The following is a 25,548-nucleotide window of genomic DNA, read 5'->3' as shown; positions in this document are numbered from 1 at the left end:
AAGTCCCAGTGAAGGGTGCCCCAGGCACGGCAGATGGAATGGAAAGTGGGATTGTGTAGCTCCCACTCATAATTGAGGTACCAGCTCCATCCAAGTGTGCCCGAAGAGAGTTCTGCACTTGCAGGAGATATGCCACATGGAGTATGACATTCTGGTGGATACACCAGTTCCAGAAGTGGATAGACTCTGCACAAAGTGACTAGGACTTGGTGCCCTCCTGCCTGTTTATGTATGCCACCACAGTGGTATTGTCAGAAAGGAACTGAATGTGGAGAGCTCAGATACGGGGCAGGAACATATGGCAGATAAGGCGGACTGCCTGCATCTCCAGGATATTGATATGTATGCAGGTTTCATGCTGAGTCCAAGCCCCTTGGGTGGCATGGCTGCCCAGGTGGGCACCCCAACTGGCTAGGGAGGCATCCATGGAGAGGGTGGTGGTTGGAAAAGGAGTGCCAAAGGAGGTACTTATCTTGAAAGGGTTGGTCCACCATGTGAGGGAGGCCTGGACATGAGACAATCAGTGTGGTGGCCAGGTAGTCGAAGTGTGGTCTGCAGATTGATAGGAGCCACACCTGTAGACAGAGCATGTGCAGATGGGCATGCAGAGTCACATGGGTGCAGACTGCCATATGCCCAAAGAGAGAGAGACAGCGGCGCACTGTCGTGTGTGGGCTGTAGTGTAGGGCCATCAGGGCAGCAAAATGGCCTGCCAGTAGAAAGACCTGAGTTGCTACAGAATCCAGGCATGCTCTGATTAAGTGAACTGTCTGCATCAGGATAAGAACAGATTTCTCCTCATTGAAACAGCTGTTGAGAGTGGTGAGAAGAGAGCGGAGAGGACAGATGGCCAATGCCATCTTGGGGAGGGATGGTGCCACCAGAAGCCAGTCATCTAAGAAACGGAACACAGAGTACCACCTCAGTAGTTTTAGTTGGAGCAGCCATGACCACAAAGACTTTGGTGAAGACTCTTGGGGCCATCGCAGTGTCAAAGGGGAGAAGTCTGAACTGGTAGTGGTTGTCAACCACATGGAAGCAAAGAAGCCTGTGGTGGGCCAGATGGATGTCGATGTGGTAGTACACATCCTTCATGTCGAGAGCTATGCCCCCTGGGAGAGGCAGGGGATGATGCAAGTGAGTGTCACTATACAGAACCTGGTTTTCCTGATAATATATACTGAATAGTTGGAGATCAGGTTGAGCAAGTACTGGGAGTAGAAGCCCTGGCACTGAGGATGGTGCCATGCAGGCTCCTGATACCAAAGGTAGATGACGTTGTATGGGGCATAGGGAGCGTGGCCAGAAAGGTGGTCCCTGTTGTTTCTGGCAGGGTGCCAACTTGTATATGAACAGGTTAAAGAAGAGGTTGACTATTTAGAAAAGCTGGACATGCACAAGTCCACAGGGATGGATGCAATGCATCCGAGGGCACTGAGAGAGTTGGCTGATGTGATTGCAAAGCCATTGTCCAACGAAAATGATTAAGGGGCTGGGGGACTTATGAGGAGAGGCTGAGGGAACTGGGCTTATTTAGTCTGCAGAAGAGAAGAGTGAGGGAGGATATGATAGCATCCTTCAACTACCTGGCAGGGGTTCCAAAGAGGATGGAGCTAGGCTGTTCTCAGTGGTGGCTGATGACAGAACAAGGAGCAATGGTCTGAAGTTGCAGTGGGGGAGGTCTAAGTTGGATATTAGGAAAACCTATTTCACTATGAGGAGGGTGAAACATTGGAATGTGTTACTTAGGGAGGTGGTGGAATCTCCATCCATAGAGGTTTTTAAGGCTCGGCTTGACAAAGCCCTGGCTGGGATGATTTAAGTTGGGATTGGTCCTACTTTGAGCAGGGGAGTGGACTAGATGACCTCCTGAGGTCTTTCTCAACCCTAATCTTCTACGATTCTATATTCCGAGAGACAGGAACATCACTCAAGTCCTTCAAAGAGTGGAGGGACTCATCTGTCTTTGCGGAGAATAGCTTGTTCTTATCGATGGGACGGTCCTGGATGGTGGTCTGGATCTTCTTGAGGAAGCCAGAGGATTGCAGTCAGGACTCTCACTGCATGATGAAACCCATGGTGAGAGAGTGGGAGGATACATCCGCTGCATCCACCACAGTTTGGAGGCTGACCTTGGCCATCAGGTGACCTTCCTCTACTAGGGTTTGGAAACACTGCTATTTGTCCTGCAGCAGATTCTCCAGGAACTCTGTTAGCTTGGCATAGTTATTAAAGTCAAACTTCACTAGCAGAGCCTGCTTGTTAGAGATGTGGAATTGCGTGGCCACAGAAATGTATGCCTTATGGCCGAGAAGGCCAAGGTATTTCACTGCCCTATCCAAGAGGGTGGAGGCACGTGAGTGCTGTCTCGCCTGCTCAGTCACTGCATGCACTACTAGTGAAGTAGGGGTGGAAGTGTTCTGGAAGGGGTCTGAGGGAAAAAAAAAGTCAGCCTCCTCAGACAGGACAAAGTACTGGCGTTCCAACCTCTTAGGTGTGGGGGTAAACTGTACTCCACTGAGGAAGTAATCGGTTGCACACATACAAAATGGGAAATGACTGCCTAGGAAGGAGTATTATGGAAAGAGATCTGGAGGTCACAGTGCATCACAAGCTAAATGAGTCAACAGTCTAATGCTGTTGCAAAAAACCAAACCATCATTCTCGAAGAAAGTTCAGAGAACAACAAAAAATATTAAAGGTGTGGAAAACATAACCTATGAGGGAAGATTGAAAAAATTGGGTTTGTTTAGTGTGAAGAGACGACTGAGGGGGGGACGGGACATGATGATAGTTTTCAAGTACATAAAAAAGTTTGTTATAAGGAGAGAGAGAAGATAAAATTACTCACCCTGAGCAGTAACTAAGGTTCTTCAAGATAGTTGTCTCTGTGGGTGCACCACAGTGCCAGTTCCTGTCTCGCACTGCCTCAGGCAGTTACATAGCACCGTGCGACCAACACCCTACTTCCAGTTTTGTCTCTACCACAGAGCATTTAATGTGAAAACTCCGAAGAAGAGGGGAGGAGATAGGGTAATGGAGCACACATGGGGACAATCATCTCAAAGAACCTCAGTTACCGCACAGGGTGAGTAACTTTCTCTTCTTCTTCTTTGAAGTGTGTTCCTATGACAGCTCCGCTTTAGGTGACTAGAGCATCTGATGATGAATGCTGCTCTAATGCATAACGTTGTGTGAATGTACGGGCTGACACCCAGGCTGCTGCTTTGTAGATGTTCATAATGGGTACCTTGTTAAGAAAGGCTATCGAAGCAGATAGAGATCTGGTGGAATATGTGTGGGTCTCCGGTGGGGGCTGAAGCTGTTGTTGATAATAGCAAAAGTCAATGCATCCGGAGATCCATTTAGACAGTCTGTTTAGATATGGCGTCTCCTTTTGGGAGTTCTGTGATGTAGGGGAATAATTTTGGTGACTTTTAAAAAATGACTTTGTTCTCTTGATGTAAAAAGGCTAGCACACTTTGAACATCCAGGGTGTGGAGTGCTGCTTCTTGTTTATTCCCATGGGGTTTTGGGAAGAACAATGGGAGATGAATAGGATGATTCAGATGGAATAAGGAGGCAATCTTAGTTTAAGAACTTGGGATGCGTTCTTAAGGTCACCCTATTTTTGAAGAATGTTCTGTATGGTGGGTTTCCCACAAGGTCCCGTAGCTCCCCCACTCGTCTGGCAGACATGATGGTGACGAGGAAGGCCACCTTCATAAAAGGTGGAGTGAATATGTCGCTAATGGTTCAAATGGTTGTCTAGTAAAACCCCTAACATTAGATCAGCAGTTCTCTAACTTCATTGCACCACGATCCCTTTTTGACAACAAAAATTACTACGTGAGACCAGAAGGGGGGACTGAAGCCTGAGCCCCACCGCCCTATGAGGGGGTGGTGGGGAGTTTAGGAGGGACAAAACCAAAGTTTAAGGGCTCCAGCCCCAGGCAGGGGGCCTGTAGCCTAGCCCTGCCGCTCAGGGTTGAAACCACTGGGCTTCAGTCCTGGGTGGTGGGGCTTGGGCTTCGACTCTGGGTCCCAGCAACTCTAAGCCAGCCCTGGTGACCCCATTAATATGGGGTTGCGATCCACTTCAGGGTCCCGATCCATAGTTTGAGAACCGCTGAACTAGATTAAGGTCCCATAATGAAGTAGAGGTTTGTATTTTGGGATAAATGTTACGAAGGCCCTTAAGAAAATGCTTGCTGATTGGGTGAAAAAAATCAATAACTCATGGTGGAACCTTTAATAGCTTTGAGGTGTACTCTGATTGAGCTTATGGAGAGACCCGATTTCTTAAATTCCAATATATAGTCCAATACCAGAGAGAGGAGACCACCATGATGTGTTTAATTTGGCATCATATAGCAAATCTTCTCCATTTGTGTAGGTATGCATGTTGAGTAGTTGGTCTAGACTATTTAACAGACTGTCCCTTACTTCTCACAAAAAAAATCTATAGTTGGGAACTCCCAATGTTTGAATATATTCCATAGTACTCGGGGGTCCATTTCCCATTTGTGGTCCTGGGAGAGTTTTCTACTTAGCACATCAGCAATGGTTTTCTGGCATCCTGATATGTAGGAGGCTGAGATGTTGATGTTGTAACTGATGCATCAGATCCAAAGTAGCATGGCTTCCGGGCATGGAGTGTGTGAACATCCCCCCTTACCAGTTTATATAGAACATGCAAGCATTATTGTCTGTGAGGATCTTTATGGTTTTGTTCTTGATCATAGGTAGGAAATGGGAGCAGCCATTGCAAACCGCTTGTAACTCCAGTAAATGTATATGTAGGAGGGATTTCAACGGGGTCCAACAGCCTTAGACAGTGTGAGTGTGCCCCCCAACCTAGTAGGGAGCAGTCCATAGTGAGGCTTCTGTACAAAGGAGACTCCTGCACAAACATTGTTTGGTTATGGTCACCACTGTAGTAAGTCTTTTACTTTGTTTGGCATCATGAGGCGTTTGTTTATACCATGTCTGTGCAGGACACAGACTGTCTGGGCCCAGGCTTGCAGGTATTGCATATGCAGTCGAGTGTGTTGGATGATGGACATCGATGCAGACATGTGGCCCAACAGTTGTAGGCAAGTCCTAGCTGATGTCTGGGGACTGTCTAATGTTGTGCAGATCAAATTGAGTGATATTGTGAACTGTTGTTGGGGCAGAGAGGCTGTAGCCTCCAGAGAACTAAGGTAGGCTCCAATAACTCCAGTTTCTGCACAGGTGTTAATGTTGATTACTGTGCATTTATTCGCAGCCCTGGATGTGTGTAAACAATTACTGCATAGCCCAAGATGTGTGAAAAGAGTAGCTTCTATTGGCCCATGCTGTTGATGCTTTCAGCAAACGATCATCCAAATAGGGGAATATTATGATCCTTTGTCTGTGGAGATGAGCTGCCACCACCATGAAGACTTTCAAAAATAACCAAAGAGATGGTGGATAGTCCAAAAGGCAGTACTCTGTACTGAAACTGGTCTGCTCCTAAAACAAACCTGAGGACCCTTCTGTGTGATTAAATGTATTGTTATATGAAAACATGCATCCTGGAGGTTGATGGCTGAGAACCAATCTCCTTTTTCCAGTGCTGGAATTATGGTTGCCAGTGTGACCATCCTGAAGTATTGGATCTTCACAAATTTGTTGGGTTTTCTTATATCAAGAATGGGCCTTCAGCCTTCAGTTTTTTCTGGGTTAGGAAGTAATGTGAATAGAATCCCCTCCCTCTGTGTTGTGTTGGTATGGTTCTACTGCACCTAGATGTATGAGGTGGTTTACTTCCTATCACAGTAGATGTTTGTGAGAGGGATCCCCGAAGAGGGACAGGGAGGTATGGTGGGTAGGGGGGGTAGGGGGGGAATGGAGGTAAATGAAATGGATTAGCCATCATCAATTATTTCTAATACCCATCTGTCTGACGTGATGGTCTACCAGGCTGGGTGAAATGGGGTCAGTCTCTGAATGGATGGGAGGTAGCAGGCGTTTCCAAAACTTGAAACTGTGGGAATCCTGGACCAACACCTCAAAATTGTTGTTTTGATGGAGGATGCTGTGATTTTGAAGGCTGGGGCTGTCGTCATCTTGCGGACTTCTGTCTCTGTGGGTCGTACTGCCTTTGTGGTTGTCCTCTTTTTTCTTGTTCATAGGTGTGTAAATGCCCAGGGACTTCAGCATCAGTCTGGAATCCTTCAACATATGAAGGGACACAGTTCTAGCTGCAACAGTTTACGGTCTTCAAACAGAAGATCCTTGACCATCGATTGTACTTCTCTGGGAAAACCAGAATGCATGTCACCTGACTATAGCTGTGGCTACAGACCACACTGCAGTGTCTGTGGAATTCAGTGAAGCTTGTAATGTTGTTGTTCTAGCAAGAAGATGCCCCTCGGAGATGATGGCTCTAAATGCTATACCTAAGGGAGGCTGAGAAAGAACTGTGCGGGGGAGGGGGAGAAGAGAGAGAAAGAGGGTTGGCGCATGGTGCTATGCAACTACCTGAGATTGTGCGAGATGGGGACAGTGCATGTGTGATCCAACCAGGCAGTGATACTACAAATCTGATTACAAGTGCAGGGGTGCAAACACACCTAAAGTGAAGCACCAACGGGGACACTACTCAAAGAAGAAAAATTGTTTTCTTTTACCTCTGAGGGTAGGACAAGGAGCAATGGGCTTAAATTGCAGAAAGGGCAGTCTAGGTTGGACATTAGGAAAAATTTCCTATCAGGGTAGTTAAGTACTGGAATAAATTGCCTAGCGAGGTTGTGGAATCTCTATCATTGGAGTTTTTTAAGAGCTGGTTAGACAAAACATCTGTCAGGGATGGCCTAGATAATACTTAGTCCTGCCTTGAGTGCAGAGGACTGGACTAGAAGACCTCCTGAGGACTCTTCCAGTCCTAAAATTTTACAAAGCTGGTGTGTGCCAGAATGCCTGTGCAAGCTGGAGGATTGTGTCTTTATAGGTGCAGAAGTCTCGGTACGGAGGGGAGGGGACTCAGGTGTACTAGCATGTGGACATCTTTTGAATGGCAGAGTTCTGCTTGTACCAATGGTCCTAGCATCTGTGGCAGTGTCAGGGAGACTGGATAGTGTCTGCACCAGTCGCTCCTGTGCCAACTGAGCCATCGCTGGCGATACTGATGCAGGCTCGCATACCAAGAGCGTCTTTTTAGAGGAGTGCTTACTCCTGTCCTTCAGTGCCAACGATTCGGTACCTGTGCCCATGAGCCTGTCAGTGGTACCAATTACAAGCAGTTTCTGTGAACCGAGTGCCGGACCGAGATGCCGAAGATACCAAGCGAGATGGTGATTGCTTGCCGCTATCTCGAGGCTCGCTGTGGGGGGATTCCTGCCTTCTTCTTAGAAGATTTGTGAGACGGGTCTGCAGCCTGCTTCTTTGACCCACAGCGCTTAGATGTAAAAGGCTGTGAGGAAGACTCACATCTACCATGTGACTGAGATCAGAGAACTGCCTCTATGAAGATAACCTTCTGGTGGAGTGTTCTTGTAGTCAGGCTACAACCACAGAGGACAGAGAATTCTGACTCTGAACATGCGCTGTAAGAAGGAACTGAAGGAGTGTCGCCCCGCACAACCTCTTATAACCTCAACCTGGAGCATGAGGCAAACATATGATGCACATGCGGGTCAATGGAACTGCTGCTGAAAACTTCCGGCTCATGGGGCACATGCGCACCCACATTTGGAATACGAATAGGGACCATCACTCAAAGAAGAATTCAAAGTCGTGTTTCTTTCAACCACCGCAATAGCCTAACCCCATTACACACTGATAGAGTTGGCAGTATACATGTTAAAGAAAATAAGGAAATCAACATGGATTCTACCTCTATCTGCTGTTGGGATGGCAGCATTGAAAATATGGCCTCCTTCCTTCCAACAAAGGTCTGGTTCTCTGTGTGCAAATACCCACCACGCAATGGCATTCAGACACTGCCTGTCTGAGAATGAGCCAGCATTTCACTCTCATATCTCAATTTATACTTCTCAAGATGCCTAAGTATGTCACAGGTGATTTGAAATGGCAATGTGTTTAATTTTTCAAATAGTATTAAAATATATTTAAGCAAGATGATATTTCATCTTAACATTAACTGATGAGTAAGGCTAAGATTTAGACATGCGTATTTTTAGTAAAAGTCATGGACAGGTCATGGGTAACAAACAAAAATTCACAGCCTGTGGCCTGTCCATGACTTTTACTAAAAATACTCATGACTAAATCTCTGTTCCTGAGGCCCCTTTGATCTGGGGGCCCCCTGCTCCAGCGGTGGGGGGCTGACTGTACCTGGTGGCCCAGTGCTCCAAAGACCTGAGGACTGCTCTCCTGATGGCCTCCAGCGCCGCCCTCGGAACCACTGCTCAGGAACTCCCTGGGGTCAGCCACACAGGGAGTGGCCAAGAAGCAAACCAAGTGGTTGGCCCCGGGGCCACTCCAGTAGCAGCCAGTCCCGGGGCAGCCCACAGGACTGATGCCCAGGTGCTCCTTGGACTACTACTGCTCTGGCGCTCCCTGGGGCCAGCTCCACCGTCTGCTTTTCAGGCGCACCCCAGGCCCAGCTGACCAGGACTGCCCAAGCAGCAGCCAGTGTGGCTAGCCCCAGTGATTGCCCAAGTGGCTGGTCCTGAGGCCACTCCAGCAGTGGCCGGTGCAGCTGGCACCAGGACCACTACTCTGGAGCTCCCTGAGGCCAGTCACACCGGTCTGCTGCTTGGGCACTCCCTGGGGCTGCTCCCAGGATCACTGCTCCAGCTCTCCCTGGGGCCAGTCACACCGGCTGCTGCTCAAGTTCTCTCAAGCAGCGGCTGGTGCAGCCGACCTTGGGGCTACTGCAGCTGTCACAAAGATCGCGAAAAATCATGGAATCTGTGGCCTCTGTGACAGAATCGTAGCCTTACTCATAAGTTAAGGAGGGGTTCTAATGTTGGTACATGAAGGTACAAAGGACTCGTAAAAGTCAGTGGTAACAGCCACATAAATAAAACGTTAGTACCTTTAAAAGTTAACACTGAAGGCCTAAAAATTGTGACAGGAGTCACAGTTAAAGGAGAGATCACGTAACGTGCTCTCGTTATGCTACCTGTGACAAATGTATCTCCTGAGCCAGGTAGGAGTTACTTTGTTCAGGAAAATCAACTAGTTTTATTCCTTCCATCAAGTATGCCTAATATATATTAAAGGGAAAACACATTTAGAGTTTTATTCCTTATGTCTGAACATAAGTTAAGTTACCAGAAGATGTATTTCAACAACTCTCTTTGTCAGTAGTTCCTGAAGGAGTTCTACAGCATCCTGCTGCCAAAAATTTCCAACCTATTTAGTGAGAGGGAAAAACACAAAAAACTCAAACACTTCTAAAGATCAACAAGCACAGTGCACTAAATCATGTGCTCAGTATATATTTTCACCATAATATTCTATAATACAAATGTCTACTTCATACAACCCCAATCCTATTTGACTCTCTTCCTACAGTTAAAAGTTTGTGCACTATGTGGTATTAGCCAATAACCATATATTAGTCGTAGAGTACATCACATTAATAGATATTATGTACATGGTATTAATATAATACACATTATACATAAGTGGACAGTGGGAAGTTACGTTAAATGAATGAATTATATTCTTCCCACAATTCTTTCCACCCACGTCAATCTTCCCACAACATTTTTGCAAAGCTGAATTTAGTTTTGACATTAGAAAATAGAATATTTGTCAAAGCAAAGCTGCATGAACACTTTGTACCAAGTACAGTTAGGGACTACTTACATGGCTCATCAACTTGTAAAGTAATATTCAAAACGAGGTATGGGAAACCATAGGGAGGTACCAAGGACAAAGATGGCACAAACTTGTGGATTAAACTTTAACTGATGTGTAAAGAGTTTTGTAACTTGCAAAACCATACTGTAAATACTACTAGCTGAAATGTGTATCTTTGAAGCTGTACCCCGTAGGATTATTTTGCTATCATATCCTACTATTCCAGCCAGCAGTATCAATTCATGTGTTTCGTTTTCTGAAATTAATCCATTTTATTCTTATATTTTATTAGTACTAATTCCTTGGACTTTAGGATGCGTTGAGGCATGTGTTTACTGAAATGCAAGAAGCCTACTGGCTTGTAAGATTCGGTAAGATCTGCTATATAGCAAAATGTAGAAGTAGTTATAAATATGTCAGCATAAAAGCTGGCAACCTTTGGCACAGATAAGAATGGTTCCTGAACTTTGGGGAACCAAAGGGAAGAACTATCCACATCACATCACAGGTTTATCTGGCTTCTACAATCGGTTGCTAACTGCAGGGTACATCACAATTTGGAGGTCATCAAGAGAGCCTATGCTGGCAGTTTTGGAGTGAGATAATTCTTAATATATTTAGAAAGTAAGTTTAATAAACCACTAACCTATAGGAGAAGGGTACCCACAAATTTCTTAGGGTATAGAAATAAGTTTTGGGCATAGTAGGTTGGGCCTGAATTACATAGGTCAGGATCCTATAAAATATCTTGTAAGGGAATCCTTTTCTTAAACCTTCTTCTTGTACCTGCTTTGGAGTTAGTTTTTTTCTTCTTCTTAACAACTTCTTAGGGTCTTAAGCTCTTAAACTAAGTTGTTCTTCTTAGATCTTTTCTATCTTCTATCATGCTATCAGCGCAGCTTGTGCAGTATAATATAACTACTCAGCATTCCTAACCACTGAGGAAGCCAACACCTTCACGTAATCGAGTATGCTAGGAGTGAGGCTAGTCCTTCACCTCCTATTTTCGGGCTCTCAAGGAAGGGTGTGAATATGTTAGGCTAAGGTACTTATAACAGAAATGTTCGCACCAGGAGTTTTGGAATTCTTTTAATGTTTTGCAGTTATAAGTTTCATTGCATTTCTTATTATATTAATGTCAAAGATTTTATCAATTTGGTATTGTCGTCAGTGTACGCGTTCTTGCCAAGCACCCCAAGAGTCCTCTCCTGATTTAGAGAACTCTCTGAGTTCTTGAACTTGGTAGTCTGAATTTGATAAGAATCTATAAATCTTCTGCTCAGATGCAATCAGTGGCGAGCCATAAAAGCTAACCCATCAAATTCAGGTCAACAAAGCACACCTTCTGGGTAAGCTGAATGTGCAGCAATCTAAAAACTGCTTCCCAGAAGGAGGGTAGGTATGTCCTCCTTTTTGTACTATATTGTTTTGTCTTTAGACAATAAAGTTGAATAAACGTAATTATTTGGTCTCCTGACCAATTTTTAATAATGAACCACAAATGCAGTCAAACAACTGGCTATATCTTTCAGTCAGTAGTGGCAAACTAGATCTGAACTCCTTGGCACAGCAGTGCTAAATTCTACAGAATACTGTATATTCTGCAGTCATGAGATGCAGAGACCATTCAGAATGCAAACTTTTTTTTTAACCTAATAAAAAGCCATTTATGAATGTTTTCCCTATATATTTTGTATTGCTACCTATTTGTATGCTGTAGGAACATGTTATTAAAAAAGTTACCTCTACCTTACAGTAACTGGAGTTCTTAGGGATGTGTTGTCCATACATACTCTACTGTTGGAGTGCATGGACCCCAGGCACACAAGATCTGATTCTTTTGACCAGCAGTGTACATTAGGGCTGCACATGTACCCTATGTATCTTCATGCTCCTGTACCAAGGCCATTAAGGTGACAGTAGGCCCAACTGCCACTCAATTACTTCGCCACTGTGGAATCCAGGTTTTATAGGATTCCATAGCAGCAGGGAAGAAAGATGGTTCATGGACTACATATAGACAACACATCTCAAAATATTCCAGTTACTGTAATAATATAAGCAACTTCTTCCTTTCTTCGAATGCTCATCCATTTTTTTCACATATATATATATATATATTTTTTTTTCCACTCTTGTGACTAGAAAGCAGTGATCTGATGCGAGGGAGATGGGTGCTGAGATGGTGGATCTAGACTAACTAGTTTGTAAGAGATTTTAATACAACCCAAAACCCATTTGAATAGCCTTTGGGTTGATAATCAGCAATGCAAGAATAAGTTTAGGCAACTATCTGAAAGATTTGGTCCTCTGCAAATAAAAGAAAAGAGGTCTTGTGAGCATCTAAAGTATGCAGCCTAACCTCTCCTTGATTAGAATATGGTTTAGGGAATATATTGGTGGGTGGATCATTTGGCATAAATGAAAGTTTAACTACTTGAGTAAGAACTTGAGATGAAGTCTGAATGATACTGTACAGGGAGGTCTCTCTGTGAAAGTCTGTATTTACACACTACTTCTGACAGATGTACAATTGCTATAAAAAAGGAAGTCTTCATAGACAAGCATGGCAAGGAACAAGTTGCCAAGGGTTCATATGAGGATCCAATTAAGCCTGTCAAAATCAATGAAGATCCCATGCGGAGGGAGGTTTTGTTACTGGTGGAAAAACCCAAACTAGGTACTTATGGTATTTAACCATAATGAGATGGGGGAAAAAACCTATTCTTGATAGGAGAATGGTATGCAGAAATGGCTGCCAGGTGCACTCTGAGGGCTGTTTAACAATCCAGAGTTCTTCAGTGAAGTAAATATTCCAAAGCTAGTTAAAAATAAGTCAATGGGTTGCAAGTGACACTGTTCACACCAAATCCCTCATCTCTTCCATTCAGCTGCATAGGTTTGTTTCCTACTTTGTATCAAAATATTTTGGACGTCCAAAGAACAAAATCTTTTATGAATGACATCGATCCAGCAGCCAGGCTGAGAGATAAAGAGAGACTGGGTTTGGATGCAAAATGTTCCTTTTGTCTTGAGATATCAAATCTGGTAGAAGTAGTAAAGGTTTTGGTGGACAAAACAATAGGTTCAATCCTAGGTACCAAAACTGCCTGGACTATGCAGTCCCTATCATGATGATCCTGCAGCACCTTGTCTGTTCTTTCCAAATACCCTGGGAATTATCTGGAACAGAAACCGAGACACTTTTTGTTGTTTATTACAAGCAGTTCTAATGATCGATGACCCCATTCCCGGAATATAAACTGTGTACAACCGAATCTTTGATCATCCACCCATGGTCTGCTACAGCACTTTGCAGACTGAGGAGATGTATTGCTCTGAGATATATGATGCAATATGCACTGGTTCTATAGCTGAAATGCATCCTGACACAGCAGAGATGAGCATGTTCTTCCCTACCTGTTTGTATAAAGCATAGCAATGGTCTTGGTCACCAACTGGTAAGTCAATCCTTTAATCAACAGTAGGAAGACAGCACAGGCTCTGTGAACTGCTCTGAGCTCTAATATATTTATGAACAGTTCAGTCTCCTTGCAAGTCCATTGGTCTTGTGTCTGATGGTGGTCCAGGTGCATTCCATTCCCCATCCCAAGAGGAACTCATTTGTCACCAAAGTCTTACTGAGAGGGGTGGAGAAAAGGGTACAACCTTGTACATCAAATTGAGGTTTTTCCACCAATTTAGTGATATAAGATTTGTGAGCGATCATCAGAGACATATCCATAACATGCTTTCTCAGTATGTATGCAGACTCTAGTCAACCCTGCACACAACGCAAGTGTAAACTTACATTCTGCATGACTAATGGGCAGGAAGCCATGTGTCCAAGGAGACCCAGAAAAGTCCAAACAGTTGTATGTGGATCTTTTTGAGGCTGACTGGCAAGACTGGATAGACTTAACAACAGCCAGAGCTTACCTGCCCAAACAATGAGAAATTTGTTATCTGATAAGTTTCTGTTAGCAGCTTCTCTCCAAATTCATTCCTAATGGCCCCCAAAGGTGGAATTCAGAGGCCGTCCAATGTTATTGGTGGAGGCTCTGGGACTTGGCTTCACCCTTGAGCTCAGGCCACCAGAAGAGTTCCTCCACAGCTGTAGAAACACTCCAGCAACCAATTATCAGCATTAAGACACCTTGGTATAATGTATTCAACTATGCATCAGACAATACATATCTAAGTCTCCCTCTGAACAAAAATGTCAGCCCATATTCTGGTCATTTATATGATTAGGGTGAGTTGTATTCTAAGAAAAGCTACCAACAGAAAGAAATGATCAACTAAGGGATTACGCAATCTGTTGCACAGCTTCTCTCCTCATTCATTACTCATGGGAAGTAGCAAGCAGTGAATCACAAAAGCAAGTATTCCCAATCTCACCTTCCCCATCCATTTTGAGGGACACCTCAGGAAAGGCTGTTACAACAGGTGGTGGAGTCACCTCTACAGTTCCAAGATACACAAGATGTTCCTATCCTATACAGAGGAAAAAGGTTTCCGTCCGAGTTACTGCCTAATATTGAAGAAGGTAGGGTGGCATTCAATTCTGTACTTGAAGGGACTCAACACCTTCAATCTGTTGCTTCAAATTCAGGAGGGTAACACTGGCCTCTATAATTCATCTTTAGATCCACACGAATGGTTTGCGACTCTCAACCCTCAGGATGCATACTTCTGCAGGCTTCCATATATTCAGCATGCAGGAAGTAATTAAGATTTCAGGTAAGATAGAACCATTACAATACAGAGTCTTTCTATTTAGTCTCTTTACAGCACAGAGTGTTCACCAGGTTATAGCTGTCTCGTTAATAGGCAGTGCCATGAATGGAGAATATCCAAGAGTTTAGGACAGGATTCTTGTACCTCTTCAACTGGTATTTTGAGAATCAGCTATTTGTCTGAACAGGTCCTGAAAGCTCTTGTATTCACTCAGTTCGGTTGGGACCACTGCTGCATCTGGGAAAGAGGATGAAACAGCTGCTGGCATTAAATGATCCTCTAGTTAAGTGTGCTGCTGCTCAAAAAATTCCTCACAGGGTTCAGGTTCATGTATTGAATTTTGAGACATCCTAGATTCCTGACACGGAGTAGGAAAAAAGGATCTCTTGCTAAGCGGTGGTGCAGCAGTGTGATGTCTAGGATATTATTCTCATCCCCCCATTTCCCTAAGAGACCTAGACCCAAATGAAGCCCTCTCCTCTCTTTTCAGACCATAAGGGCCCCCTTGAGGAATAAATAGGGCATCCTTCCCCACTGTGTTGTGAGTCATAAGATGAAAATGCACATTGTAGGGGGACTGCTGAAGCTTGAGTACTAAGATGTATAGTGCTCCTACATGACATTAGCCTCAGTGAGGCTGTTGGTGCCTTTGAGATAGAATGCATCAGTTTTCAGGTCCTTTGATATCACGTACTTCCTAGGTAACAAGAAGGGCAGAGCTGTGAACCTTGATGCAGGAGAAGCAAGAATGGAGCGTAAGAGTGCCAATATACCTAGTAGATGCATCTAGTGCGGAAGTGAGTAGCATCAAGAACTGACAAGGCCGGCACTACAATGATCATCACTGACATGATGTTCAGTGCTGAGGCGATAACTGAAGCCTTGGCCCTGGTGCTGGAGACAGTCGATTTTGATTCCAGAGGGTCAATGCACCCTCAGAGCTCCCGTGGTACCCAGTTTGGGTGGTGGAGTCACCGTAGAGCAGGAGCAGTGAGATGACTTAGACATCCTCTTATTGGAATCTCCCAGCGGGGATTTGCCCCTGCTCTTCCCAAAGAAAGTGACGCTCCTTTTTATTTAAGGACTTAGGTTTTTCAGCACTACCTGAGTTCAAAGCCATCAGTGTTTGTAGATGTGTTCCAGGAGCTAGTGGATCCAGAGCTGACAGGGACACTCCTGGACTGGATAGAACTTGAGGGGGTTTTCCCTGCTCAGATCAGAGGGCCATAGAGTGGCCTAACAAAAATTTCTTTAGAATATGCCTCACAAATTTTCAAGGTAATTTTAGAAAAACTACTCTCACACTGTGTATTTATCAGGAATATATGTTTTCCCTAAACAAGAGAAAGCATCTTGTGTATCCATCAAATATTGGAATTGCCACATCACAAAATGGGCCACCACACAAGTCTCAGGAGACTGACTTAGGGTGGGACATTATGAAACCTCAGTACTGGGAAACTACGATTGAAGAATAAAACAAAAGCAATAATGAAGTAACACTTCCGAAAGAAATAAAACTATTAGACTGCCAACAGACAGCTACTCTATCTAATATTAATAAGTACACACTTTATTTACAGATAAGACAGTGAAGAGTAAAGGTGTGGATACTGAAGAGCTCAATCTCGCAGTCTCAGGCAGTGAGAAGGAACTGAGTGATCACTGGGATTGGTCTGCCCTTTATGCCCTCAGTATGGGAGTATAAGGACACAGGGTATGTCTACATAGCCCATGGCAGCAAGCCTCCAACCTAGGTTGATCAGTTCAGGCCAGCAGGCCTCAGGTTCTAAAATGATGCTCTAAAAATATCTGTACAGACAAGCTTTAAGTTGGGGCTCCGGCTGCAGCTTGGGCTCTAAAGCTCAGCCCCAGCCACAACTTGAAACCACTGTCAATACGTACAGCTATTTTTAGAGCACAAGTGTGAGCCCTGCTACCCCAACTATATTGACCTGGGCTGGGAGGCTTGCTCCTGGGGGCTGTGTAGACATATGATTAGGGTACAATGTTCACATTTATCCAAAAGACTCCAGTTTCTAGTGCACGGGACACATGTACACCAAGAGTGAAACACATATGGACAAGCACTCTATGAAGAATTAGGGGGCCCTGAAACAGAAGTTATGGTCACTGTGCTGTACTTTCTTTTGACAGCTGGAAGACAGTGGAGTGAAAGCAATGGGTTAGACCAAGAAGAAAGTGGACAGAGAACAAAGAAAGGCGACGAGAACAAACATCCTCCCCAATAGTGCATGAAGATTTAGTAATATTTATGCATTTATATTTAGATTTAGTCTTATTATATACAATAATTGTTATAAACAGTTTTATTGTGTTTATTTTATCTTGCTGATATAAACAGGCTTCATTCTTAACTTTGGAAATATAAAAATTATGAAGACCAGCTGACTTAAATTGCATTCCTCTTTCTGATGTTCAGCTCATGAGATAATTCACTAGAGGTCTTTGGGACAACTGGGGTGAAATGTGTTTGACAGTGCCTGTAACTGTACATGAGAAAAATACATATATATGTAATCACTTATTTACATGCATAATCAAGCTGGTTGGAAGATCTTTGAAACATTTTTCATCAAAGCAGATATATCAGATCACTTTCAGACCTGAGCTGAAAACCTGACCTTTTTCAGTCCAAAACGAGATATTTTGACACTTCCATTTCAGAAAAAGGGAATGAAAATAAATGTCAATACCTAAAAAGGTGTGAAACGCAAGTGTCATTTTCTGGCCAGCTCCAACAAATTACCATGATTATGCGTGCAATTGTGGATGTGCCTAATTAAGAAAATCTAGTCCCAAATGTGTAGAATAAAAGAATATGCATGGGGGAGGGGGGATATGGGTGGAGGGGATGGAGAATAAGAAGACAGCAAGAGAGGCGCTGTATATTATTGATTTCAGCTGTCCTTCCATATGGTTGCTAGCTTAAGAGCCCAATTTTTTGAACTCATTTGTTTTATATAGATTGCAACAGATTACAGAATTGCTTTAAACTAAACTATTTTGTTTTCCAATCCTACTATTAAATGAATCATTCACACTCTTTCTGTTTTTAGGCAGCCTGTGAATACAAAATAATTACAAAACTGCTCTTAAATTACATATTTAGAATACAGAAAACAAAAGTCAAGAATTTCATTCTTATAAGTGAATATCTGACACTACAAACTATCACTTTGAACTCAAAATTGAATTCCCAAATACTGGCTAGATGTACAAGAGTATCCTTTATTCCATGTAATACTAATTAGTATATTAATTTTAGTAACTACCAAAAGTCTTCAAATTTAGTGTTTACTCACTGGCACTATTTTATAGAGCTGACATGGTATGCAAAATGTCGGTATGTCAGCATACAACACAACTGGATAGAGATGACACTCAGGGATCTTCTCAATATAGCCATAGTCCACGTATAGCACCTATATAACAAATAAAATGAAAAATTACTTTTCTAAAAATGCTGCTTCTTAGAAAAAAAATCACTCTCTGGTAAACAGTCAATTTCTTTTCTCTAAAAACACACGGTGTCTCAGAGCTGAAGATGGGGCTAGATTGGGATCAAAGAACAAGGGCCACCCATACCTTCTTCAAGTTGACATAAAGGGGGAATCTCCCCAGACAATTGTTCCTGCTTTCATGGATCCCTCCTTGAGAAATTTACAAAACCTAAATTTCCTACTGTTCAGACTTACTCAGGAATGACCTGCAGATTCTGCCCTTGGAAGGGACATGTACTTCCCCTGAGTACTATAAACAGGTGTTGTAGTCTGATCAGAATCAACTTGTGGCACTTATTGTAGCTTTTAAAGCTAGGGATCGCTAGCATACTCCCCTTAGCTACCAGAGGGTCGGGGGAATGAGGAGCATACGGTAACAATTTCCCAGCAGAGCTGTTTTGGGAGTGGGGCAAGATAAGGAACCAGACCCCTCGTAAGCTAGTTCCTAACTGTACTCAGAACTAAGAGGCTTTAACAATTTTAATAACTATTTACAGTGTGAAGTTGGAAAAAGTCAGCATGGACAAGGAAGCTCTGTCCTAAAGCAGGAACAGTAATAAAGAACTAAGATGGTAGCAGTCTGGCAGCCTTTATTCCCTTGGTGCAGAACATGAGCAGAGTGGGGGTGCATGCATGATGGACCACAGACACTGCTAAAGAAAGTTCTCCAGCCCCGGGCACATGGAATATATGTACAACCTGAAGTACATTATACACAAGGATAAATGCTTGAAGAAGAACTGAATAGATAGTTCAGGCAAACTATCATTAAGACAAAGAGTCATGCCAAAAGGCAGGGGGTCAGATAAAAGGAACATGCCTACTTGGAGAACATAAACAAACATAATAGTAATATCAGCAATTCATTCAGCATGTGATCATTATGAAACATTTAACTTTTTAAAAAAAGATTACTTATTTTGAAAAGGTGACCACATTCAAGAGAGGATGAAATCCATAAGTAAGTCATAACTACAAAGTTTCTATGCTCTTAGGAGAGCTGTTTTACTATTGCCAGCAAAATCAGAAAAGGAAGTATTACTCACCCTGTGCAATAACTGTAGTTCTTCAAGAGGTGTCCCCTTATGAGTGATCCATTTCAGATTCATATATGTCTCTCATGCTCTTAATTGTAGATTTCTAGCTAGCAGTTCATTCGGCCCATGCACCTATCTTATGCTTCCTCATGACATACATTGAGGCTACACAAGGCTGTGTGGGTGAACCACCTTCAGTTCCTTCTCTACTCAGTCACCACCTAGAGCAGTAGCTCTCAACCTTTCCAGACTACTGTACCCCTTTCAGGAGTCTGATTTGTCTTACATACCCCCAGAAGTTTCACCTCACTTAAAAACTACCTGCTTACAAAATCAGACAAAAATACAAAAGTGTCACAGCACACTAGTACTGAAAAATTGCTTACTTTCTCACTTTTTCTATATAATTATAAAATGAATCAATTGGGATAATAATATTATACTTACACTTCAATGTATACTACATAGAGCAGTATAAAGTCATGGTATGAAATTTTAGTTTGCACTGACTTTGCTTGTGCTTTTTATTATAGTCTGTTGTAAAATTAGGCAAATACCTAGATAAGCTGATGTACCCCTGGAAGACCTTGGCGTACCCACAAGGGTACACACATCCCTGACTGAGAACCACTGCTCTAGAGAGCAACCAAAAAAAGGGGAAGGAGGCTGGGTGGTGGAGCACCCAAAGGGGGATACATCCCAAAGAACTTCAATTACTGCACAGAGTGAGTAACATTTCCTCCTTCTTCAAGTAGTGACCCTACAAGTGCTCCACTTCACATGACTTCTGAGCAGTATCCCTAGAAGTAAGGGGGAGGGGGAGGCTTTGGAACAGGATCTAGAATCAAAGATAGTGCTGCCAAGCCAAGTGGTGCATCAGATCTGATGATATGGAGCAGAGCATAATGTTTTAAAAATGTATGGTTTGAAGACCAGGCAGTGGTTATACATATCTCAGATACTGGGACATTCTTCAAAAATTCAGCAGACGTTGCCTGCGATCTGGCTGAATGTGCTCTCCCCCTCCCTCAGTGGTCTCTTTCCCATCATCCCAGGGAGTAACTGCAGGCTTCTTGCTCCAGACACACCTCCCTTCTCCCAGGGAGTGCTTGTTGCCAGCTTCCAGGCTTATATAGGACCCACCTCTTCCTGCCCAGCTGAGCCTGTTCTGCTTAAAACCCTGCTACCTGTCTCTTTCTCCAGATGCAGTCCAGGCAGTTAAATGACCCACTTAGCCATTTTAAACCTTTCAGGCCTTGTGGGGCGTGAACGCCACATCACAGGTCCCAAGATGGAGTGGAGTACTAATGTGGGGGAAGGTATTACCCAGACCCCTAATAAATCTGGATGGCACTGGGTAAGCAAAAATGGAGAATTCCTCAACTTGAAAGGCGGATATGGCAGCCAGGTGTACCTTGACCGAATGGATGGATAATCTAGATGTCTTCAGATCCTGAAAGTAGCTTAGGATGAATGAAAGGGGAATTGATTCTGGACGCAGGTACTGACTGTAGTAGGAAGAGAGCCTGATACATAAGCCCTTGTATCAGTGGGCTTGTATGAGGCCTGGGCTAAAGTAGTAGTCAAAGTTTTGCTAATATAAAGCAAGGTCAGCAAGAGACAGCCTGTAAGCAGGAGTTAGACTCTGCCTGCGTACACACTCACAGAGCCTGGCAAGAACAGAGCTGGTATTGCAAAAACATATACTTTCCTAAGAAAGACTAGGCACAGGACACTCACAAAAATACATTCCGGAAGGATGGTACCAGAACACCCCGATACCAAGTATGGTACAACCCGCTCTCCCCCAGATATAACAGGAACACACTGACCCATCTTAAAGACAAGGTCCGGATGACAGCATGATGGATAGACACGTTTTGATCGAACCAACATGAACAAGGTGATGGGTGGCACATAGGTATGTCAGATGGTGGCACCTGGATACGTTAGAGGGATAATACGTAACTTGTTTGTATTTGTGTATAAAGAGATATTTCAGAGGGAGTGTTTCTGGCCAGCTGAGGGAGGAATGGAAAGCCCCACCATTTACTGAGCTGCATCCATTGTCACAGGCATACATGACTTAGTATCCTCAGAGACTGCCAGGTGCTATTACTGTACTTAGTCAACAGTAAACCTGATGGTGTGCCTTCATGCCTTAATGGATCTTGTGGTCTCAAGGTCTGCTGTGCCAGCTACCTGCGAAGTGCGGGGGAGGCATACAGAGGGAATGCATGTAGCCAAACATCAACCAACACTGATGACCACACCAGTGGACAATCTCTTCCATTTCTGTTGGTAAGTAGGGAGAAATGATGTTATTCTACTGTTTAATAACACTAGCTGTACCGCCATAGAGCAGGAAATCTATATACCCAAGAACCATCCCGGATCCACACCCTGAGGCACAGAACTGCCAGGCTGGGGTGTAGTGTGACCTGCATCCTGAGACAAGATAAAAGGAATGGTCCGGTGCTTGATCAACAGCTGGACACAGCTGATGCAGGTAAGGGTATCAAGCTTGTCTCATCCAGGTAGGTACTATGAGGATAACTCTGACGTCATCCTACCTGATCTTGTTCAGTGCTCTAGAATTAAGGGCACTGGGGGAAGGCACAGAATCTACTTTTCTGCCACAGCAGAAGCAAGACATCCCCCAGGGAGCAGTGACCCAAAGTCCCCCTTTAATAGAAGAGAAGGCATTTCCTGTTTTCAAAGGCGATGAAAAGATGGATCTCTGGCCGTCCTTAACTCTGAAATATGCTATGGAGAACCTAAGGGTCCAGCTCCCATTTGTAGTCATGGGAGAAGTGTCTGTTGAGGGCATAAATGGTGTGCCAGATGCCGGGAAAGCAGACTGCTGAAATCTGGATGTGGTGGCTAAAGCTTTGTAGCTTCAGCACATAAGAATGCAGATCTTGCTCCTCTCCACTTGTTGATGTAAAACTTGCAGAACATATTGTTCATCATGGCCTTGATTGTTTTGTTCCTAATGAGGGGCAGGAGATGAAGGGAAGGATTCCTGACTGCCCTGAGCTCCAAAAGCTTGATGTGGAGATTGGTTTCATGGGACTATCCATCTGCCCTGAACCAAGATGATGTTGAGGTGGGCACCCCACACTAATCAGAATGCATTACACTAATTGAAACCATTTCCCCATGTTAAGTATCCTCACACTTTCTATGGGTCATCTCAATTATCACTTCAAAGTTTTTTTTCCTCTTGCTGCTGATAGCTCATCTCAATTGATTGGCCTCTTACAGTTGGTATGGCTACTTCCACCTTTTCATGTTCTCTGTATGTATAAACTTCTTCTTGCTGTATGTTTTAGTCTATGCATCTGATGAAGTGGGCTGTAGCCTATGAAAGCTTATGCTCAAATAAATTTGTTAGTCTCTAAGGTGCTACAAGTACTCCTGTTCTTTTTACTGATAGAGCTGAGTGACAGAAACGGACACCTGCACAGATATGGAGTTGCTCCTTCCACTAGTTTAGAGAGTTCATTAAGTACACTGTCAAAGCATTCCTGTCATAGAAAAGACAATTCCTAACCAACCTGGGAAGCAGCAGAGCACAACCTTGCATGGATTGATCACAATGGTACAAGTTGTCATATGGCCCAAGAGTTGAAGATAGATCCTTATTGTGGTTTGAGAGCTCCTCTGAATTGCCCCTACCAGTCCTGAAAGAGTCACAAATCTGTCTAAAGGGAGGTACTCTCTGGCTGTCATGGAGTCCAGATACGCCTCTATAAACTGTATCCTTTGCACTGGTACTAATGTGGATTTCTTTACATTCAGCTGCAGACCCAACACATGAAACAGAACAAGAGCCTTCTGGGTTGATAACAGTGACTTGGTCTTTGAGCAGCCTTGAAAGAATGGTCTTTGAGATACTGGAAGAATTACTCCCTTCCGCAGGTAAGCTGCAACTACTACTAGAATCTTCAAAGATATTCTTAGGTTCCAAGGATAAACTGAGCACTTGGTACTGGAAATGATCTTGGTCTATGATAAATCATAGGTATTTCCAGTATGATGGGTGTATATTTATATGGATATAGGAGTCTTGTAGGTGGAGGGATGAAAATCAGTCCCCTTCCTCTACTTAAGTAATTATAGTAGCCAACCACCATCCTGAACTTTTGGGGTTTCACAAACTTGTTCAGCTGTCTTAGATTGAAGATTGGCTTCCAACTGCCATCCTTCTTTGGTACTAGGAAGTACTGAGTAGAACCCTCTGCCCCTGCAAGGGAAAGGAACCAGTTCTTCTGCTCCTAGATGGAGGAGAGAGTCCACCTCTTGCCTTTGTAAAAGCTCATGAGAAGGCTCCCTGAAGAGGAATGGGGAAGGGGAGGTGACTGGCAACAAAATGGCAGATGATATTCAGTGCTTACTAGTGCAAAGTAATATATACTGGAAAAATATAATTCCAAATACACATACAAAAGGATCGGGTCTAAATTAGCTGTTACCACTCAAGAAAGATCTTGGCGTCATCGAGGCTTGTTCTCTGAAAACATCTGCTTGATGTGCCAAGTATCAGGAGGTAGCCATGTTAGTCTGTATCCACAAAATCCACCGGACTCATTTTTGCTTAATGTGCAGTAGCAGTCCAAAAAGCTAACAATGTTAGAAACCATTATGAAGGGGCTAGATAAATCATCATAACACCACCACATAAATCCTTGGTATACCCAACACCATGAATACTGCATGCAATTGGTTCACCTCATCTCAAAACAGGTACATTAGAACTGGAAAAAGTACAGGAAAGGGCAACAAAAATGATTAGAGGTATGGAATGCCTTACATAAGAGAAGAGATTAAAAAGACTGGGACTGTTCAGATTAGAAAAGCGATGACTAAGGAGAGACAAGATAAAGATCTACAAAATCATGAATGGTGTGGAGAAAGTAAGTGTTATTTACTCCTTCATATAAACACAAGAACTAGGGGCCACCCAATGAAATTAATAGGCAGCAGGTTTAAAACAAACAAGTATTTCCTCACACAATGCATACTCAACCCGTGAAATTTCTTGCCAGGGGATGCTGTGAAGACCAAAAGTATAACAGGGTTCCAAAAAGAATTAAGATAAGTTCATGGAGGATAGGTCCATCAGTAGCTATTAGCCAACATGGTTAGGGATGCAACTCCATGCCCCGGGGTCCCTAAACTTCCAACTGCCAGAAGCTGGGACTGGATGACATGGGATGGATCACTTGATAATTGCCCTGTTCTGAATGTTCACTCTGAAGCATCTGGCACTGGCCACTGTTGGAAGATAGGATATTGGGCTAAATGAACCATTGATCTGACCCATTTTGACCAATCTTGAGCTTTTATGAACGATCACTTTTGCCATTTGTCATAAAAGAAAAAAAAAAAAAATCAAACTTACCCTGACTGTACCACCACCAATTTCTGTAACTTTACCTCGATACCACATGGTATCTGATCCTCTTACAACACAAGCGTCTTCCTTTTTCCAACAATATGGTTCCAGAAGACCAAGACATTTGAAGTTATTTTGTATATCAGTCATCAATTTGTTCAGTTCATTTTCTGAACAAGAATTAAGTAAAAAGAAAGTGAAATTCAAAAAATGGATTTCAGATTTATAGGTGCAAATAATTGTTTTAACCACTACATATATAGTTACTGTATACTAGGCTGGGGCTGTAGAACAATAATTTAGAGGTTAAACTATATAGCTTTTCACATTTTAATTTCCAAATATCTTCCACTAGGTTGGGAATCTTAAATATTGCAAGTCCTTCTAATTCCACTGTACTGGAATAATAGTGGAAACTGTAGGGGTTGTATTTCAGAAAATATATTTTCCATATTTTAAACCATTTAACACTACCTCATGACAATGGCTGAAATAACTTCCAAGCCAATTTCATACTTAGTTATACAAATTCTTAAAAGAAGAAAAAATTGCTATTAAATGTAAATAGGATTTACATTTTATCAAGATAAAACATGAAGTCTGGGTTGCAAAACCACATCCCTGAGGAAGTTACTGCTATTATTGAGAATATAAGGATAAACAGTCCAGGATTCTATCATGTTGGAAAGAAATCTAGGATGGCTTCCTTGTTTATTTGTAGAGTCTAACTGATTCCCAAACAGAGCTTAGAGTTCTCAATGACGAAGAAGTCAATACAGTAAACTTGCGGAACTTCCTAACATACAGAAGAACTCTAGGTGAACTGAAGAGGTATACAGGGGAGTCGCATCTTACGTGGGGGTTAGGTTCAAAAGTCAGCGTGTAAGGAGAAAATTGCATATAGTCAAACGCTCATTGAGTGGAATGGCAGGCAGAATCACCTGCACTTCAGGTACAGTATTTAAATTGTTATTTTTTCTCTTTTTGTTTTGCCAAGAACATATAGTTAAAATCGTATAAGTTAAATGCGCCAATGATGCAACTC

The 25,548-nt window shown here is 43.2% G+C and overlaps 1 protein-coding gene across 1 annotated transcript in view; it reads right to left on the bottom strand.

Moving 5' to 3' along the window:
- The window catches only part of RNF17 (ring finger protein 17), a 215,496-nt gene that overhangs the window by 43,281 nt on the left and 146,667 nt on the right, over window positions 1–25,548 (bottom strand). The window contains exons 30-32 of the mRNA XM_030561299.1: window positions 24,510–24,673; window positions 17,868–17,987; window positions 9,268–9,348 (exon numbers count right to left, since the gene is read on the bottom strand). Of these exons, the coding sequence (XP_030417159.1) occupies window positions 9,268–9,348; window positions 17,868–17,987; window positions 24,510–24,673 (365 nt within the window). The remainder of the gene's footprint in view (window positions 1–9,267; window positions 9,349–17,867; window positions 17,988–24,509; window positions 24,674–25,548) is intronic.

The sequence above is a fragment of the Gopherus evgoodei genome, chromosome 1 (genome assembly GCF_007399415.2).
Source record: "Gopherus evgoodei ecotype Sinaloan lineage chromosome 1, rGopEvg1_v1.p, whole genome shotgun sequence".
Classification (NCBI taxonomy): domain Eukaryota; kingdom Metazoa; phylum Chordata; order Testudines; family Testudinidae; genus Gopherus; species Gopherus evgoodei.
The sequence above is the reverse complement of the archived record's forward strand: the minus strand, read 5'-3'. Positions and strand labels throughout refer to the sequence as shown.